The sequence below is a fragment of the Podarcis muralis genome, chromosome 2 (assembly GCF_964188315.1).
Source record: "Podarcis muralis chromosome 2, rPodMur119.hap1.1, whole genome shotgun sequence".
Taxonomy (NCBI): domain Eukaryota; kingdom Metazoa; phylum Chordata; class Lepidosauria; order Squamata; family Lacertidae; genus Podarcis; species Podarcis muralis.
Window position 1 is genome coordinate 31,092,623 of NC_135656.1, and position 19,827 is coordinate 31,112,449.

Here is a 19,827-nt window from a genome sequence, read left to right on the forward strand (position 1 = left end):
CATGGTTTAAGTAAATCATCTGAAAGCAAATGAAAATAGCTTTTAATAATCGTTTCTGGAATTGTGCAAACTCTCTGTAATCCAGTCCATAAATAATCCAGTGTAAAACAAACAAACAAATTCCCTGGCATATGCCGGATGTCCATTGATAGGATTAGACATATACTAGGCTGTTGGAACAATGCTGGCACTGCCCAAAGGTATCTAGATGCCAGCATGAAGAAATTGCAGGCAGCTGTGGGCAGATGATCCTGTTGCAGCCTTTGTGCGGAAACACAGCTTCAGAGAAGTCTGTACCTTGCAAGCAGACCCTCTCTCTTTCCTCCGCTGAAGTAATTGTGAAGGTAGGGGCATTCTCAGTGTGAAGGCTGCAGTGGAGCCTCCCTCTCCCATTCCATTCGACGCCCAAACTGGTGCCCAGTTGATATTATTGCCTTAGATGCTAAGGACCATGTGTCTATGGCTTATGCTAAAAAAGATCCAGGCCTTGAGGGGAAATTGAGTAGAGTGAGGACAAGAATTTTGCTGATGCCCAGACAATTTGTCACTCTTCCAGGTCCCTCCAACTTGAGAGTGCTGTTGCATGTGTAAGGAAGGAGTACTCATACTAGGGGAAATGTACACGGCACAGACTCCCTCAGGAGGCCATGGACTCGCCTTCCTTGGAGGTTTTTAAGCAGAGGTTGGATGGCCATCTATCATGGATGCTTTAATTGAGATTCCCGATTCCAACTCTGCAATTCTGTGATTCTATAAAATGAGTGCAGGCGTCTTTATGCCTAAAAAGTTGAAAGAGCAGAGAATGTATATCCATTCTAGAACATGACATGAATGAGGGCAGGATGCTGAGCATTTTGTCTTCCTGAGGTTCTAGGATGGAACCATTTATATCACTGTACTATGGCTATGTGATGTCAGTTCCTTGGGATGGGAGGAAAGGGGAGTTTAGAATAGCATTCCATTCACATTACAGGACTTCTGGTTGCCACTCAAGGCGGCCCTGGAGGGAGAATGCAGTCCATCCTCATTAGCAGCAACTAACATGTGCCTTATATACCCTACAGAACATCCATCTGGTAGCCAAGTGGCTGGGAACACTGGATAAAAAGGTTGAACGATATAGCATAGGGAGCCATGACGATTACAGAGTATACATGAGCGCTGAGCCTGCTCCCTCTCCAGATTCCCACATTATCCCTCAGGGACTCCTGGAAAATGCCATTAAAATCACCAATGAGCCTCCAACAGGCATGCATGCCAACTTACACAAAGCCCTGGATCTTTTTACTCAGGTAAGCAGGACCTGCTGTTCCATTTGTTTGGACTCTGTATTCAGCCACAATCCAAGATTAGCACTGAAGTTGATTTTTCCTGTCTTTCGGGCATTGCAAACAGTGCTTTCGATAAGAAAAGGACCTCTTCCTCCCACTTTGGGATGGCTTCTCAATTCTGTTGTTTGACTTCCAACAGCCGGAGATACTTTGTGCAAAAGTACTGCCCTTTTTTTTTTCTTGTTCTCCTTTAGGATACCCTAGAAATGTGCACCAAGGAAATTGAATTCAAGTGCATTCTTTTTGCCCTCTGCTATTTCCATGCAGTGGTGGCAGAACGGCGGAAATTTGGAGCTCAAGGATGGAATAGGTCTTACCCATTTAACAATGGAGATCTCACTATTTCCATCAATGTACTGTATAACTATCTGGAAGCCAATGTGAAGGTAAAGATTTGGTAACTTGTGAGTTGCATAGAAGGGAAACTGTGTAAGTAGTAGTCAGTGGTCCCTTGTTTCCCAGGGGTCTGATCAAAGCACTGCCTGCTTTGGGAAATGGAGAATTGCTATTTGAATTTACTATTATTTAATTAGGAAATGGTTTTCCCAGTAGTGATGTATGGAAGTGAGAGCTGGACCATAAAGAAAGCTGATCGCCAAAGAATTGATGCTTTTGAATTATGGTGCTGGAGGAGACTCTTGAGAGTCCCATGGACTGCAAGAAGATCAAACGCATCCATTCTTAAGGAAATCAGCCCTGAGTGGTTACTGGAAGGACAGATCGTGAAGCTGAGGCTCCAATACTTTGGCCACCTCATGAGAAGAGAAGACTCCCTGGAAAAGACCCTGATGTTGGGAAAGATGGAGGGCACAAGGAGAAGGGGACGACAGAGGACGAGATGGTTGGACAGTGTTCTCAAAGCCACAAACATAAATCTGACCAAACTACGGGAGGCAGTGGAAGACAGAAGTGCCTGGCGTGCTCTGGTCCATGGGGTCACGAAGAGTCGGACACGACTAAACAACTAAACAACAACAACAATTAGGAAAATGGTGTACTTCGGGATCTTGGTGCAGAGAAACATTGAACTGAAAAGCTTGTGTTTTGTGGGCAGGGTATTCTCATTTTTGGCATCTGTGCACCTGGAGACTTTGTCACCCTGAGTTCTGCTTCCAGGGCAGAATGCACTTTTCAACTTGGGACAGCAATAATTTGAGGAGCTACAGACTCTTCTGAATGGAGCTCCTCCATCTGGAAACTCACAAACTCTACCTGTTACAATAACACCTAGCATGTAACACATGCTACATTAATAGAATGAAAACCATTTTATTAGCCAACTCAAAATCTATTGCAGAATGCGAAGATCAAATAAGACATCCTCAGTTCCAGAGTATTCTTCTGCCTTCACAGGCCATGATGGGGAAAGCAATTCAGTATTCCCCCAGGATTGTCCCCTGCTGGCTAACCAGCACTTGTCTGTGCTTTAAATCATTTTGTCTCATTCCCCAAGATTTTTCACTGTACTTATGAGACCAAATGTGCCCTTAATAGACTAGTGATGAAAGCATGTTTTCTGAAAAGACCTTTGGTTGCGGCAAAAAGCCCAAATACCTTTATATAGTAGAATGTTGGTGTTATTCCCCCAAATTTTGCTTTTCCCCCCTCTGTGGCATCTTTCCCTAGGTTCCCTGGGACGACCTGCGGTATCTCTTTGGGGAGATCATGTATGGGGGACACATCACCGATGACTGGGACCGCAGATTATGCCGGACTTACCTGGGTGAATACATCCGTATGGAGATGCTGGAGGGAGAAATGATGCTAGCACCAGGTTTCCTTATACCCCCTAACTCCGATTATAAGGTGAGAAAGGGAGGGGTGGGGAGTTGCTGTTCTGACACTCCTTCATCTGGGGAAGTAAATGGTAGCCATAGGTGCGAATGCTATTTGCCACAGAAGAAACAATAGCAAGGTCTAGAGAAAGGACAGCAACTACAGAAATAGTTTTACACCTCAGCATAGGGAACTTGGCAAAATATTTCAGAGGACCACAAGAAACAGTACTATACTTGTGGACAAGTTGGATAAAAGTCCCAGGGGAAACAGCCAGATCAACCGGCAAGACAGAGCTTGTTATGAGCATATAGTTTACTGGAAGCTTAATTTGAACATAAGGATGTGCTGGCTGGCGTAGGCGTTAAGCAGTCCCTAACATCTTATAGCATCCATGTTTCTGCATATTACATTTTGTAGGGATATCATGAATATATTGATGAAAATCTCCCACCCGAGAGCCCTTACCTGTACGGGCTTCATCCTAATGCAGAGATTGGGTTCCTCACGGTCACCTCTGAGAAACTTTTCCGCACTGTGCTGGAAATGCAACCCAAAGAGTCGGATGCCGGAGGGGGAACTGGTGTGTCCCGAGAGGAAAAGGTAGGAAAACCTGCCGGTCTGCTTTGACCGTGGCTCCTGGGGTCCTGATAATGGTTTGGGGTTCCTATTTGAATGTTTCTAATAGGCTTGGGCGATTCATTGAGGGGCAGACAGTTATGGCGGTTTCACTCAGTGGTTTATTGCTAGTGAAAGTGCTGCTGCTCTTGAGTCCCTCTGCTACCAGTGCAGCGAGGGAGAAACAAGCTGCAGCTGGCCGCTGGAGGCAGAAAGACTCAGAGCCATGGCAGTTTCACCAGCAATATACCGTTGAGTGAAACCGCCATCACAGTCTACCCCTCATGCCAGCACAGAGGGAGAATCAAGCTGCATTGGCCAGGCACCTATACAGCTTGTTCCTCCCTCCTTTAAGCTGCTTGGCTGAGGAGCGCGCAGCTACCCTCGCCTCAGCCAAGCAGCTTTACAGAGCCCCCAAACTGCCAGCAGTTGGTACGTGCCAGCGGTAGGGTGGGGGCTCCGTTGAACTGCTCCCACTCTCCAGCTGAGGAAGCCCCGATCCTTCTCCTGCTTGCACATGAGCAGGAGGAACCAGGCTCCTTCAGCTGGGGGGGGGGGGCTTTGCGCTCCCCAGCTGAGCAGCCCTGATCCTTCTCCTGCTAGCATGCAAGCCAGAGAAGGATTTGGGCTCCCTCCGCTGAGGAGTGGGAGGCTTTGCACTCCGTGGCTGGGGTGTGCAGATAAGATCCTGTCCCTCCAGCATGTGCACGTGCCGGAGGGATGGGGGTCTTGCTCAGCCGGGGGGCGAGAGCCTTTGCGCTCCTTGGCTGAAAGGGCTGTGCCAGCGTAGGCGAAGGGAGCCCTGACAATGGAACCTGTCAGGATCCATCGCAGCGCTTCCTCTGTCTTCGCACGCCCCAACCTTTGCCTGCAAAGATGAAGAAGCCTGTCAGGCTCTGTTGCAGGGCTCCCTCCATCTTTGCCAGCAAGGGTGGGGTGGGGTGGAGAGCAAGCAGCCTCTTTCTCCTAGGCTGCTTGCATGCCCCCCACCCCTTGCTGGCAAAGGGAACCTTGCAAACTAAGCCTGTTGGACTTCATCACAAGGCTCCCGCTGTCTTGGGGAGTGGAGGGCGGAAGCCTTTGCACGCCCCAGCCAAGCAGTGGACTGGGGCCATCTGCATTGGCCCTGACCTGCAAGGCGCTGGGGTGAAAGCACCTCAGCTCCCAGGTGGTGAGAGCTGAAGCAGTTTCACCTGGGGCCTCGCAGGCTGGGTCCAATGCAGCTCTTTTCAGCATCGCGGTATATCGCCAAACCGTGATGTTCGGCTGGTGATATATTGCAATGTTGAAAACCTAATTATTGCCCAACCCTAGTTTCTAATCAGCAACAGGTTTTAGGGTTGCTGCTACCTGTTCTGCCCCTTCCACTGTCAGTCCTTTTTCAGTTGCATTGATATTTCTTCAGGCCCCAGGAAACGTGGGAAATGCTCTGAAGTCTGCCCACCTGCTGGGGCAGGTATTTTAGTCTAGTGCTTTGCTTACTCTTTGGGGCATTTTGAAGTGATGCTGCATATAGCGAAACATTCATTTGGCCTTCTGTGTAACAGGTAAAAGCTGTGCTAGATGAGATCATGGATCGGCTTCCAGAGCCTTTCAATATGGTGGAGATCATGGCAAAGGCAGCTGAGAAGACCCCATATGTAGTAGTTGCCTTCCAGGAATGTGAACGAATGAACATCCTTACCAGTGAAATTAGACGTTCTCTGAAAGAATTAAACTTGGGGTTGAAGGTAGGTGCGTGTTGTATGCTATTGCTAGAAGTACACCAGAAAAACAACAACATTTGACCTGGTTCAGTCAGCATACTTGACACATGACCTGGCATAGGAAAAATAAAGTGGAGCGTGCTTTCTCAGTAACAGGAAATGCCTGAACATCAATACTTGATTTTCATCTTTCCTGCTACTGCATTTAAAGAGCACTTTAAACTAGAAGATAATGATACTCTTTTTCCAATCAGAACAGTACATATTCAGTAGTTTGTATATACAAGCACATGAAAATTAAAGGAGATGGAGCCAAGATGCTTGTCTTGGGAATCTTTCCTCTATGTTCACTGGCTGGTCACCGACTTCAGCACAGATGTGTTCCCTGCCCGGTGGACTTTTCCTTCACTGCCCTTCACTACATTAAGGTTTTGCCAATAGCTCAACCTTCCAACAAGTCTTCCATAATACAATTCTATGGCAAGATTGGGGTGAGAAAAATATCCTTGTTGCAAGCTTCATTGTGTTGCTTTTTCCTTTGTAACAAAACAAGCCGTTTAGAATTCTGTGTTCTGGCCCAGGAGACAAGGAGGCATTAGCTCAATGTGCTTGCTCCCTAAATTCCCCAGGGTGAAATAAGGCTGCTGGACATTAAGGGAGCCACATACGACAACTCACAGAAATGATGTATGTGTTGGAACCACAAACCAATAAGGGCTTGTCCAGCAGAGAACTAAAAATAATTTACAAAGGGTCAAAAAATTGTGTGTGTGTGTGTGTTTTGCTGTTTTTAATCATTGATATCAGTTACACAACTGCTTGGCATTAGCGCTGGCACCCATAATTATAGCACTAGCTGGAGGAGTGCATCTCATTTTCTCAGCAATGCAAGTGCTGGGAAATTTAAATTGCCACAACATCAGCAGTACCATGAGGGAAAATGCCTGGAAACACCACCACAAGTGAGGAACGACGGCACATTGTTTGCATAACATATAATCTTGAAAGTGCTGTAATTAATGCCAAAGCATTCACATAACCAGAACCTTAGATCAACAGGGAAGCCGTTTTCGTAAAAATACACTAAGAATTCTTCAAATGGTCTGCATAGCCACAAAAAGCTGTGCTGAGCTGATGGAGGAATCCAATTAAAAGCTTTTGTTTTGTTTTTCCCACAGGGAGAATTGACAATCACAACAGACATGGAAGATCTATCAAATGCTCTTTACTATGACAATGTTCCTGATTCGTGGACAAACCGGGCTTATCCATCTTTGCTCAGCTTGGGAGCTTGGTATGCTGACCTACTGCTCCGCATCAGGGTGAGGTTTCCTTTGTTAAAGCTCTCCAAAAACAAGTTCTTAGCTGTCCTGGCAGTGCAACAACCAGGAAAGCTAAGAACTTGCACTTACGCATCATCTTTTAATTAAGCAACACACAGTTATTTGCTTTTGCATTGTTTTTTCCAGTTTTACCTTCTATATATCCTTAATAACAATCCTTAATAAAATAACAAGAATACTTTACGGCTGTAGTTGTATGCAATTCTACTAGGTAAAAGTCTTGATCATCTGTATAGGATGACAGACATGCGTAGGCTTTTCAGAATCTTTATGTGAAGATAATGTGTTTATAGGAGGTAGCTTCTGCTAAAGCAGCAATGGGAAAACGTATGACCCTATAAGTGTTGTGGAACTACACCTCCCATGATCCCTGTTCCTTGAGTGTGGTGGCTGGGCCTGATGGGAGATGGACTCCCAAGTGCAACAGAAAGCATGGACCTCCTCAACATGCTTAGCTATGTGTAATATTTCCATTTTCAGGAGCTGGAGGCCTGGACAACAGACTTTGCCCTACCCACAACTGTATGGCTAGCAGGCTTCTTTAACCCTCAGTCTTTCCTCACGGCCATTATGCAGTCTATGGCTAGGAAAAATGAGTGGCCTCTTGACAGAATGTGCCTTTCAGTGGAAGTTACCAAGAAGAACCGGGAGGATATGACAGCTCCCCCTCGAGAAGGCTCCTATGTGCATGGGCTCTTCATGGAAGGTAATCTAGCTTATCGTGTAAGACAGAGAGATGCAGTCATTCAACAGCAGACAAGGCAGTTTCTCCTTTGTCCTGTTCTACTGTAGGGAAGCTCTCCATTTCATCTGTGCTTTTTCTTTGAGAGAGGTGGAGGAGGATGTTTACTATAGTTTCTTGCATTTTAGAACATTGTGTCCCTGGGTTCTCTCTTTGCCTCCAGGACGTTGAAGCAAGACCACCTTCCTCTGCCCCACTTCTTTGAGGCACAACTCTGAGCTACATAATCTTCACAATTTTAAAAAGAAGGGCACCCCATCAATGCTTAATTTTGTGCGGGGGGAAATATATTATTTGCCATTCCTAAGGATAGAGTTCGTTGCTGGATGCCTTCAGCTTGTGCAAATATTTCCACACTGTAAACTACTTCCAGGCTGAAATCTGTCTGTTTTGAAAGCACAAATATTTGTCAAGAAAGGATCAAGCAGACAACACTTTGCAGTAGCTGCCTTTATTATTTCATATCACTTTAGCATGTCAGCAGAGGGCAGCACATGCCTATTTTACTGCCCTTACAGACAAAACTACTTAATTGACCATATTAAAATACTCTGTTTCTAAGTGCGTCTAAGGTTAGGAATGTAATATTGCCCCCGCATATTAAAGGGGGGCTGAAGAAGCCTAACCCTTAGTGCTCAAGTCAGTGTAGGTAGGGACGTTTATGTTACCTACAAGGCTGAATGAAGGTGGAAGGAAGAATGTAGCTTTCTCGAGCAAAGGAACACTGCCATAGGCTCAGGGCAGAGTTGTGCATTCAGCTCTTTCTAGCTTGTTAATGCTCAGAATGCTTACATAAATTACTGAGATGACAGCAAAGGCACATTCAAGCCAGAGCAACTACCTGTAGCCATGCTTCTAAAGACAGAAGGTTGGTAGTGTGAGATTCCCTTCCTTAACGCTTGCTGCAAATGAAGCACCCTCTAGGCTGAAACATCACCTCTGTCCTCCTGCAGGCGCACGTTGGGATACTCAGACCGGTGTCATCAGTGATGCACGTCTGAAGGAGCTGACCCCCTCGATGCCCGTCATCTTCATCAAAGCCATTCCCGTGGATCGTATGGACACCAAGAACATGTATGAGTGTCCTGTCTATAAGACGCGCATGCGAGGCCCCACCTACGTCTGGACCTTCAACCTGAAGACAAAAGAGAAGCCAGCTAAGTGGATTCTTGCTGGAGTTGCTTTGCTCTTACAAGTTTAATGCCTGCGTTGAAAGCAAAGCCCTACCCGCCCAACCCCACTCCATCATGTCACCCCACCACCTTTCCCGAAATAGAAACTAAAAAGACTTGTTTGCAAAGTTTTCAATAAAAGCAAAGGTTTGGTTATGCTACTCAGGTTGGTATTGATAAACAGTATTTTTACAATAATATATGCAAGCCTGCAGTTTATGACTAGAAACAAGTCTGTGTACATTTGTCCACATTGGCCAGGATTCCTTTCCCAGTTCACTTTCATTGTGTAGCATTCACTACAACTGACTAGAAGACTTTTCAGTTCTCATAAGTATGAAAATATATGCTGATTAGCTCAGGTCTTCCCCACCTAAGATGTGTTTACTAATCTCCACCAACATTAATCCACAAGGAGAAGGGACTCTCTCACCAGTTAGGCATAATAATGCCAAATTTCTGAAAAATGCAAATGTCTTCCTCTGTAACTTATTGAACCCAGGAGGCACCTCTTGATCTGGCCTACTTGGAGCTCTACAGGAGCAAGCTTAATGCCTGAGGCGCTCCTGGTAGTCACATTAGCACTACTTAAGAATATAAACATTTGTTAGGTTTAAATTCTTGATGAGCTCCAGTATCTCCTTTCATTACAATGGCAGTTACCAAAGCCTCAGCCCCCACCTCAATCATTGCCATTTTTAGATAGTAAGAGGCATCTTACTGTCAAAGAGAACCTGGTCCCAAATAATACATAAGGAACTGTCCAAATAAACCTTGGTGTTATGGATGAACACCTGATTCAAAGCTGTAATATCTGCACTTCTGTTTCCCTTCTACTCTTTTTAGCCCTCATGCAGTTGACCTGCACTGTGTATTTGAAACCTCAATTTCTCCTCCACACATGCCTGCCTGGCATTTTACTGCTTTCCAGTTATTTTATATGCGAGTTTTAGCCTTTCCCCAGAATAAGACAAATTGAGACAAATGAATAAGGTCTCGCAGCGCTTTGCAATGACCGTCCAATGCAGGCCCTTGGATAGCAGGCTTATGCTGCGCAGGAAAAACACTGCCTTGGTTCTAACAGAAATCAGCTCGTGCTTCTTTCCTGTTTATTAAAGTGCTTGCCAGGGTGGGGGGAGGGGAGGGGAGGGTATAAACAACAACTTACAAAACTCACCCCAAAAGGACCCGCCTTTTTTTTCAGAAGAAGTTCTTAATCAGAGGTGTCACCATCTTCACCCACAGTTGGACATAGCGACTAGACTGCTCAAAGGTTGATGCAGACACCATACTAGACCGCAAATAAAGCTGCTCTTGCTCCTATAGTGGGAAAAAGGAGGGGGGAAGTTACTACATGAATTTGAACATCTGCTCCTGGACTGCATTACTGATTGCTTTAATTAGTTTTAATGAAAGTACAGGGCTCCATATACTTTCATTCCTCTGAAGAGAGTACCTCTTATGCAGGCTGACCTGCTTTCTCAAGTTTGGCATCTCAGATGCCAACTGAGTCAAGTAATTGCACACACACAGAGCCCAACCCACATATGTATACAAACACACAAAGGAGGAAAGCATTGCGAGATTTGGCCCTGCCAGTTACTTTTTTCCCGTAACAGCCAAACCCTGAGCTATAATCGTCCAAAAGGAAGCTCGACTTTAATCTCCAGAGACCAGACAGTTCATTTCTCTTCAGAAAAAGCTCTGAAGCTGCATTTTAAAATGAATGTGCCGTCAAGGTTTCGCTGTGGTTCCCAGAAATACTAAGCACCTTCAAAGAACAAACAATACAGCTGGCAGGGACAGCAAGTGTCTGTGTGATACAGGACGCATACACCCCATGAGATTTGAAGCAGTGCTTACAGCACAAAGATACTTTCTCACCTGCGCTGGCAAGATGGGTTCTTGTACATGCAGAGAGCCCTGACACAATTATAGGACTTCTGCCTGACTCCACAGCTCAATCACCCATCCTCAGCCACATTATTAGCCACTTATAACCTTCCCAAGCCCAGCTGAGCAGATCTAGCCCATGCAGATTGCATTCTAATTCTCTCCCCTGCCCCCTCTTATTTCTGGTAAACTAGTTCCCTCTAGGATTTAACAAGGCCTTCTTTAAGTAAATAGATAAAAAGTAAACCTTATTCAATGTGCTTGTGAACAAGGGTGTCCTGTGTTCTTCTCGCTCATTAATTCATGTGTTTCGGTCATCTAAAGAGGGCTAGCACAATTGACTTTCTTTACCAACTGGTAATTACGGCGTAGGCAGAGCAAGTGTAGTTAGAAAGGTGATTTGAACTGGGGCTAACTGAAGGTCTGCAGAAGTGCTAACTGAGCAGCAGAAGTGGGCCCTTAAGGACTAATGCTGCTAAGACAACGTGCTGGGAAGTATACAGGGCACAGTCCTGACATGGCGTCTTCACAAAAGGTTTGCAGTCCACATGGGATGGGAAGCAGAGAATGTAAAAGACTGTTATTAAAGGATCAAAAATGACTATCCACAGACTTCAGATTGCTCTGAATCCACCCCAAAGGCAGGATTCACACAAACTATAAGAAACTTAGTTGGGTTACTCACAACCACCCCGCTACAACAAGAGGTACCAATGCTCCATAAAGGATAAGTATAACAGCAACAGTTTGTGTATGCGGCTTACTAGGTTGTCATCTGAATTCTTACCACATTTCCAATAGCTCCCATTTATTTCAGATTATACATCGGATGTTTATAACCTCCTACAGATGATACAAAAATGGAACAATTTTTTAAAAACCCGTTCCATCTTTCAGCACATGGAGAGGAATTGTGGGAGGGGCAAAGTCAAGTTTAATATAGTGCAATACTTCAACAGAAGGCAGGTGGTGGCATGAACTGCTCTCATCAGTTTCCCCTTCCCTGTGGAAGGGGGAAGCGGTGAGAACAGTTCATGCCACTTCTTGCCTTTCCCAAAGCCTTCCTTGCACAACGTGGAACAAGACCCTACCCCTCCCTCAAGTCCTCTGCATGCTCCAGAGAACTCAGAGAGAGAGCTGTGAGGGTGTTTGTTTGTTTGTTTGTTTGTTTGTTTGTTTGTTTGTTTGTTTGATTGATTCCTCAAGCCATCACTGCTTTTGCCTTCTACAAAAGCACCATGAGGGGAGAGCAATCTCTCCCCTCAAATCCTCTGGCATAGGGGAAAACAATTGCTAGAGAGTAAGCCAGGACAGTATTTATGGAGCCCCTGCATTTAAAGGCTGAAATTATACATGGCTTCTATGGCTTGGCTGCTACAAAGTCTCAAGCAATGTTCTTTCAAAAATCCAGTCAACACTGAGACTTTGTGTCAGGGGTAGAAAACCTTTGGGGGGGGCTTGCATTCCCTTTTGGGCAACCTTCAGGGGCCCATGTGACTGGGGGGGGGCAGAGGCTAAAGTGAAGAGTGCCACAAATGTACAATGGTCTAGTTTCTACATACACCTCTCTATCTGCCATTCAAACAAGCAAGAGGCATTAACAGTTTGACAAGGGCTACTGGGGAGTTTGAAGGCCACAGAGAAAACTGGAGAGCCGCATTTAACCCCAGCCCTCCTTTATGGGGATTTTATGTGGTACCAGGTATTTTCATATAAATTTAACCAACCACAAATTTCAGTTAGAAACCAGGGGGTAAGCCTTCTTATGGAAACTCCTGTTTCCAGTGAAATTCAATGTTACGACAAGTAATAACTTTAGTTTGGATGAACTGGCTGAGAGTAAATCTTGGGATTAATATGTATATGCAATTCCAACTGTTGTGCTGCGACACGGCGGTTGCAAAGGGCAATTAAAAAGCCAGTCCAGAATAAGTGAGTGGACAGAGACGGGAATCAAGGCCACACAAGCAGAGATAGAATCAGGTCAATCCGAAATACATTTGCAGCCAGCAGGAGAGCACACACCAAGAAATGCTGGGAAAGCCCACAGCAACTATTTCATTAATCTTAAAAATCAAAAGCACTATTTTCGTATTCTGTCGGTCTCTGTATAACCTTTGTTTTATAAATAAAATTGGGGAGGAGAGAGAATCGGGAGCAGGAAAGTCTAAATGAAAACCTACAAGAATAATTATAAAGAGAACATCGGTGCTTGAATGTTGAAAAGTTGTGAGCAAGAAAAAGCCAGAAAGCAGCTAAGAGTTTTGCCCCTCTTTATAAAATTCATCAACCATGTGGATTACCGAAACACTGGGAGCTACTAGGATTGTCTTTAGGAAAACTATGGGCCACTACACTTCTCCCCACATCTTCACATGGGGACAACCATCAAGTCAAAGGAGAAAAGCACATGTATGCATTAGGGACAGAGCTAGCAATACTTTCAGCTTTCCCCACGTTTATCTTCAGCCTCCAGGACCAGTCTGTTTACGTTAATCCAGATCCATTCAGGACTACAACGCCTATTTCAGATACATCATCACCGGAGGGTTTTCTTTTCCCCCAGTGTTAATGTATCTGTTTTCTAGTTAAAATGGGTTAGAGTTGCTTTTGTAAAAAAGCAACCAACACATTTAATAAATAAAGAAAAGTAACTGCTCACACAAACTTCCTCTGGACAGTTTTGAATTATTCCAGTTTCCCTCAACCCCAGTATTTGTTTATTTTATTTATTCATTAAACTAGTATACTGTCCTTCACCTATATATCTTAGGGCAGTTCAGTGTGAAGCGGAGCACTCAAGTCATTGGCCCACAAACTACGCACCTGATGGAACTGCTGTTGCAGGGCTTTGTTTTCCGTCACTATTGCAACCTGTGCTTCGAGGTCCCGATGAACCGACCTGTACCCAAAATTAGGAGAGCCAATCAGAGTTAAGCAGGGTAGACTGCTTCCTGCCAGGTACAACCAGAGGCCTGCGGGGAAACATGGGGAGAAAGGAAATGTGGCAGACGGAGGAAGTTTTCATGGAAGCTGTTATGAGCCTCAAACAATAGTTTATTCTTGAAAGGAAAAGCAACAAAACACACTAAATATTTAATTTACTGGCAGTATAAATAGGTCAGGGTACTAAAGAAGCAACCAGGAAATAGGGATACTTCCTTGCAGAAAATGTCATACGGGAATGGCACAAAAATCAACAGAGTACCTGGCTGCACTTTTGCATACGCTTTTCTCAGCTTGTACAACACAATCCCTGCACAATGGGATGCAGACCATGCTCTGAGGTCCATTGCAACACACACTCCCCACCCTGTACAGCTGCACTGAAGGCTCAGGCTTTTAATATTACACTGATCATGTTTAAAAATAAATTAGTGATGTCCCCAGGTTCTTGATGGAGCAAAGACCATACTCCCTCAAGATCAGTACTTATGCACAGAATGATTTACTGTAGATGCTGCTGCTGATCATATCAGAGCAACTACTGTAGAAAAAAAGGTTTATCCTTCAGAAGCGATACCTGTATGTCAATATCTCTCTCTCTCTCTCTCTCTCTCTCTCTCTCTCTCTCTCTCTCTCTCTCACACACACACACACACACACACACACACACACACACACACACACAACTAAACAGTGGTGACAGTACAATCACCAAAGGCAACACCACTCTACCAACCTAGTCTCACCCATTCATCTGGAACAAAGGAACAACCCTGTGGGAATCATAAGATAGCAACTTTGTTTTTCTAACACTGCATGAGTTTTGCATCTCAGTTCCTTCAGGCCAATGGGAGTGTCCACATTTGTAAAGCACTTCCCACTGAAGAAAACCACCCAAGCTTAAAGGAAACACTTCTCATCATTATCTATTACTGAGCCAAATACATGTGAGCATACTTTTCATATTTCCTGCCACACTTGGGAAATGATGCAAAACTGAAGTCCACTTTAAAGGGTCTTCTGGTGCTTCCCTCACTGCGAGAAGTGAAGTTACGGGGAACCAGGCAAAAGGCCTTCTCAGCACTGGCCTATGGAACACTATCTCCTTGACATCTGATGGGGAGGAAGTACTACACAACTTTTAGAAGACATCTGAAGGCAGCCCTGTATCAGGAAGTTTTTAACGTTCAACGTTTTATTATCTTTTTATATGTGCTGGAAGCTGCCCAGAGTGGCTGGGGAAGCCCAGCCAGATGGGTGGGGTATAAAGAATAAAATCATTAAACTGCCCTTTGCCCTTCGTGATGCATGAACCCCAGATGAACAAGACAAAGGATGATCAGATGTATACTACCCATCTTACGGAAAACAAGAGCCAAGGCAATTAAGAGTGGGTTTGCAACTGAATAAAACTAGGTACATTCACTGGGGTAAATTATATTGGGGGTTATAGTAGTTGTTCTATTTCAAGGGTCAGGAGAACTAAACAGCTCAATTATTTTAAAATACCACTATGAAGGGCTAAGAAGCATGACAGCAAAACATACCAAAACAAACAATCCTATCAATTAACCAAAACCCCGCACAGAGCTTCCCACTCGGTCCAATATCCTCCTGGTGTTCACTTACTAGCTCCACTCTCACCGGAGCCACAATGTGGGAAAACAACAGGGAAGAAGTATTATAGCCATGGAGCACACAAACCCTGCTTGCAATACTCGCTCTCATTGGAATTTATCAACATGGGAAAGAACAAGAAAGCAGTACACCTGGCCCTCAACTCCTGCTTCTTAATGCCTTTGCCCACCTGAAATCAAAAGGAAGAGGTCTCCCTCAAACTGTACAAGCCCCGGGAGTAGCCGCTGTTAAGGCAGGGGTTACACAGCACCATGGACAGAGTTGCGAGCTGCCCACATCCTAATGGTGAGGCCTTATTTAACAGCCTGACATGGGAGAGACATTAGAGAGCCTTTTCTGTGACTGCAGAAGTTTCTTTGGTCTACTCTCTTCTTAGCTTCAACCACTAAGTAAGGACACTTTTGTTCAGGTGGCACTTTTATCAACACTGGAATCTTAAAGAGAGTTAAAACATTGGTGATCTGTCATGCTCTTTCTAGGTTTGGGGCATTTAATTGTTTTAATTATGTAATGACTGGGGATTGCTTTACCATTCTTTGAACATCATTAAGTCCCTGAAACTAGTTACTCTGGTAAGCGGGAAAGTGGGATATAAAGTTTCAAGCAAGCAACCACTGAAGGGAAAGCTGCTGCCGGCACTGGTTCAACAAAAAGGCTGTGAAAAGGCTGGTGGGGCGGGGGGGGGGGGGGCAAGTGAGGAGGCACTGGAAGCAAGGCCCACTTGTGGGTCCCAGCCCATTTCCCGAGAAATTTAAAATCGATTAACTTCCACACTTAGGCAAGTGGCTAAAGCTTACCAGCAAAGCTGAACAGACATTTTTTCCTGTTTGTTAGCAATCTTGTGCAAATGCATTAACTGCCTCTTTTTTCTGAGCTGCTGTGTCCATGTTTGAACTTACAAGAGTGCCTATTCTGCACCCCTCTGATATGGCAAAGAAGCCCTTTCACAGGCAGCATCACAAACATCACAGTTTGTAGCTTTTTTACGCAAGGAGAATAATCTACAGTTACTTTGACCTACTTGGACAGTGTCTTGTGTTCCAAGTCTGAAATAGTTCCTGTAACTCTAAACATCCCCACACTCTTCCCTCTCTATAGCCATTTAGAAAACCAAATGAGCAAGCAAGAGTGCCCTGCTGATGTCCCTGGCCAAACACCCAATCCAGCCTTGCAGAATGAGGAGAGAGGGATGCCTGCAGGCATGCTGGAATTTGATTGAGCCCACAAACTTCTTTTGCATTCCTGTTGCCACAAGAAATGCAACAGAAGGTTAGGCTGCATGTCCTACAATGGTGTTAGCTTTGTGACTATGCCAGGCTGAATCCGCTCACCTCATGATTCACCTTTTCAGGAAGGGAAACCTAAAATATTTCTCTATCCTCATTCAGTCTAATAAAGGAGCCTTATCTGGGTCTCAAGTGATACCTGACATTCTGCTGCATAACTGATTGCCAAACTCTCTCTCTCTCTCTCTCTCTCTCTCTCTCTCTCTCTCTCTCTCTCTCTCTCTTTGCCCCAAGAACATACTTCTCTCTCCTGAGAGTGTGCTTATGACCTCACTACTACCTAGTATCTCATATTCTTCACCTGCTTGACTCCCAAACAGGAATCTTTTAATTTTTAATGTGTCTTGTTTTGATTATATGTAAGCCGCTCTGGGAGGGACATGGGTGGCACTGTGGGTTAAACCACAGAGCCAAGGGCTTGCCGATCAGAAGGTCGGCAGTTCGAATCTCCACGACGGGGTGAGCTCCCATTGCTCAGTCCCTGCTCCTGCCAACCTAGCAGTTCGAAAGCACTCCAAGTGCAAGTAGATAAATAGGTACCGCTCCGGCGGGAAGGTAAACGGCGTTTCCGTGTGCTGCTCTGGTTCGCCAGAAGCGGCTTGGTCATGCTGGTCACATGACCTGGAAGCTGTACGCCAGCTCCCTCGGCCAATAAAGCGAGATGAGCGCCACAACCCCAGAGTCGGTCACAACTGGACCTAATGGTCAGGGGTCCCTTTACCTTTACCTAAGCCGCTCTGGGAGCTTTGTTGGCAGAAGAGCAGGGTAGAAATGCTATAAATAAATCCTTAAATGCCCATTTAGCCAGAAAGCAGAATAGCTGCAGCAGTAGTTTAGCCCAACTTGGTTTGGAAAACCTGTGAATTTGCAACAGTGCCAACTATTCAGAGTGCCTAAGAGCTTCTTGAGATGGCCTATACAGCTAGGGAGCAGTCACCTGCACAAGACTCCTGGACTACATTTGGGAACTATTCTTCTATCTCAATGCCTGACAACAACAAATGCATAAATTAAAGATAGCATGATTGCCCAGGGTGGTGGAAATTGGCAGTTTTGGTGGTATTATTAATTTCAACAGCACTCCCCATTTTACAGCTGTTATTAAGTTTCAGTTACAGGTAGGTAGCCATGTTGGTCTGCCGTAGTCGAAACAAAATAAAATAATTCCTTCCAGTAGCACCTTAGAGACTAACTAAGTTTGTTATTGGTATGAGCTTTCATGTGCATGCACAATTCAAGCAGAGCCAGCCGTGCTGTGGAAGGATAATGACATTGCCTTGAGCTGCTACGCCACCTGCAATGTTGGCTGCACACTTCTCAAATGCTGTGTGTCTTTGCACGACATCTCTCTTCTTGGGTGTAAAAGTTGAACAATCAGCACTGGGAAGCCATGTATCTTTGGTGGATTGTAGCCAGGTTTTCCAATAATAGAAGTCACAGCTAGAGATAAGATATGCTTATCTGCCATCCTATGCAAATCCCACATTCAGAGGATTGCTGACAGGAGATCTTAAGAGTGAACACAATTGCACAGTTGTGAGCAGTGGTGTTTGCTACCCATGTGGCCCTCTCCCTTACTGTTTCTCCTGGTTGTGGGTAAGCAGCAGTGTGCAGAGACATGTTCTCTTAAGAGTTAGTTAGCAACACACCCACCCAACACCACCCCACCGGCCTCTTCCCAGCAGCTTTGCAGGAAGGAGGCAGGAAAGATAGCAGCATTCCCATAATCATTAACATCCACAAATGTAGACAAATAAACCCAGGGATCCCTGGAGAAGGGCAGCCTAATAGGATGCGAGCTTTGGGACAGGCTCCAGGGAGGCCTGCTCAGTTTGCTCTAATCCCATTTCTAATGTAAATGACAAATATGGTTCCCTCAGTACCATGGAAAGCTGACCACGAGAACTTCAAAATGCCTTCCAGAGCAGAATTTGCTTGCTGTCAGCTTGGAAGTCTCAGAAAGGGGTGGTGCTTCATTATACTAGCTCAATAAAAACACAACCATTGGAGAAGCAAGCGGGAACCCAAGGTGACACTATAGAGGCAGTGTCTATCGTTGTCAAATCTGCAGCTTAGCGGCAGCAGTCTTCTGTGACACAACAAGAGAACTTCAGAACACCTCCATATAGCATAAGAATTAGTTATCCAAGACTTATGCTTTGGTCTCCAAAATATGATAGGTATGTCTCAGTCCTTTCAAAAGAATCACAAAGCTTAGCCCAGTTATTTCACCATCAGTGGTCCCATGTCTTTTGGGAGCATCTCAGACACTTGAAACACACTTCTCCACTCCTGACTGCATCCTGAACATCCATCGTTTTATGAAATCCCACAGTGTCTCCTTGCTTTCCCCACCCAACACTTCTCACAGAAGGGGAAGCTGAAACATTTCATCAGAAAGGAGAAAGAGAAAGGAGGGACCTAAACACTGGTGAATGGACCTGATTTCAGCATCCTCCTTTCCTAGAACAGACTGAGTCAGTGCATTTAGGGGAGGATTCCTCATCTCCCTTATGTCCTCAGGTAGGCCTCTTCCCCTTGGTTGGAAGATGGGCAGCTTAAGGGAGTACAAAGGGAATTCAGACCACAAGCCATCAACTGACAAACCCTAATTTAGGACTACAATTGGCTTTCACATCTCCATTCCAGGGACACAAATTATACAATTTCCTGTTTTCCCCATTGGCTACATCACTTACATAGTAAATGAAGAAATGGCATCAGACAAAATGACAAGCAGTCAAATAATAACAACTCCACTCCCAGCTCTTCCCGTATCTAGCATCAGATAGCTTCCCTCTTCTATGGTAAGGACAAAGTTACAACTTCAGTCTTGCTCATATTTAGGTTTGGTCATGGAGTGTACTGACAGGTTTTAGCTAGAACTAGAATTCTGTTAGAACAGTTGAGTCAAAGTGATTAATTCAAACTAATTACCCACAATACATCACAAAGGTTTTGCTGCCATCAGTCAGTTCAGGAATGAAGAGGCACCGAATGTGCTGCTTAAATCAAAGCTGCCATGGCCTCTGTGAATTAAGCATCTGATTCAAGAATCCTCAGCATACACTTCTTGGAAACATATCATGATTATTCTTAGCCTTTTTGATACTATGCACAATCAAATCACTAAAATTGAAAAAAGCAGTAGGCTAAGCAAGCTAGGAACTGGCATGGAAATTATCCAAGTGAAATTATCCAAGCTTTTCTCCCAAAGTGGATGCAGATACTAAAAGTTAATTCAATTCATTAGCCCCAATTTAGGTAAAATATTCAGGGAAATTGGGGGTACTGAACATGTGGCCCTCCAGTTGCTGTTGGCCTCCAATTCCCATCCTCATCCATGATCATGGTCATGTTGAATGGGGCTGATGGG

General features: G+C 44.8%; 2 protein-coding genes across 6 annotated transcripts in view; one reads left to right on the forward strand and one right to left on the reverse strand.

Moving 5' to 3' along the window:
- DNAH17 (dynein axonemal heavy chain 17) overlaps window positions 1-8,888 on the forward strand; it is an 85,005-nt gene extending 76,117 nt beyond the window's left edge. For both annotated transcript variants that reach the window (XM_028715420.2, XM_028715430.2), the window contains 8 exons: window positions 1,065-1,292; window positions 1,526-1,717; window positions 2,958-3,137; window positions 3,528-3,710; window positions 5,273-5,455; window positions 6,610-6,753; window positions 7,255-7,480; window positions 8,470-8,888. In XM_028715420.2, coding sequence (XP_028571253.2) covers window positions 1,065-1,292; window positions 1,526-1,717; window positions 2,958-3,137; window positions 3,528-3,710; window positions 5,273-5,455; window positions 6,610-6,753; window positions 7,255-7,480; window positions 8,470-8,717 — 1,584 coding nt within the window. In that variant the 3' untranslated portion in view covers window positions 8,718-8,888. The remainder of the gene's footprint in view (window positions 1-1,064; window positions 1,293-1,525; window positions 1,718-2,957; window positions 3,138-3,527; window positions 3,711-5,272; window positions 5,456-6,609; window positions 6,754-7,254; window positions 7,481-8,469) is intronic.
- Window positions 7,952-19,827, reverse strand: part of PGS1 (phosphatidylglycerophosphate synthase 1) — a 128,229-nt gene continuing 116,353 nt past the window's right edge. For 3 of the 4 annotated variants that reach the window (XM_077924114.1, XM_028715447.2, XM_077924115.1), the window contains 3 exons: window positions 13,408-13,556; window positions 9,866-10,008; window positions 7,952-8,651 (listed from right to left, as the gene is read on the reverse strand). In XM_077924114.1, coding sequence (XP_077780240.1) covers window positions 9,889-10,008; window positions 13,408-13,556 — 269 coding nt within the window. In that variant the 3' untranslated portion in view covers window positions 7,952-8,651; window positions 9,866-9,888. Of the gene's footprint in view, window positions 8,652-9,856; window positions 10,009-13,407; window positions 13,557-19,827 lie in introns of all 4 variants that reach the window. The other variant, XM_077924113.1, reaches the window with a different exon arrangement.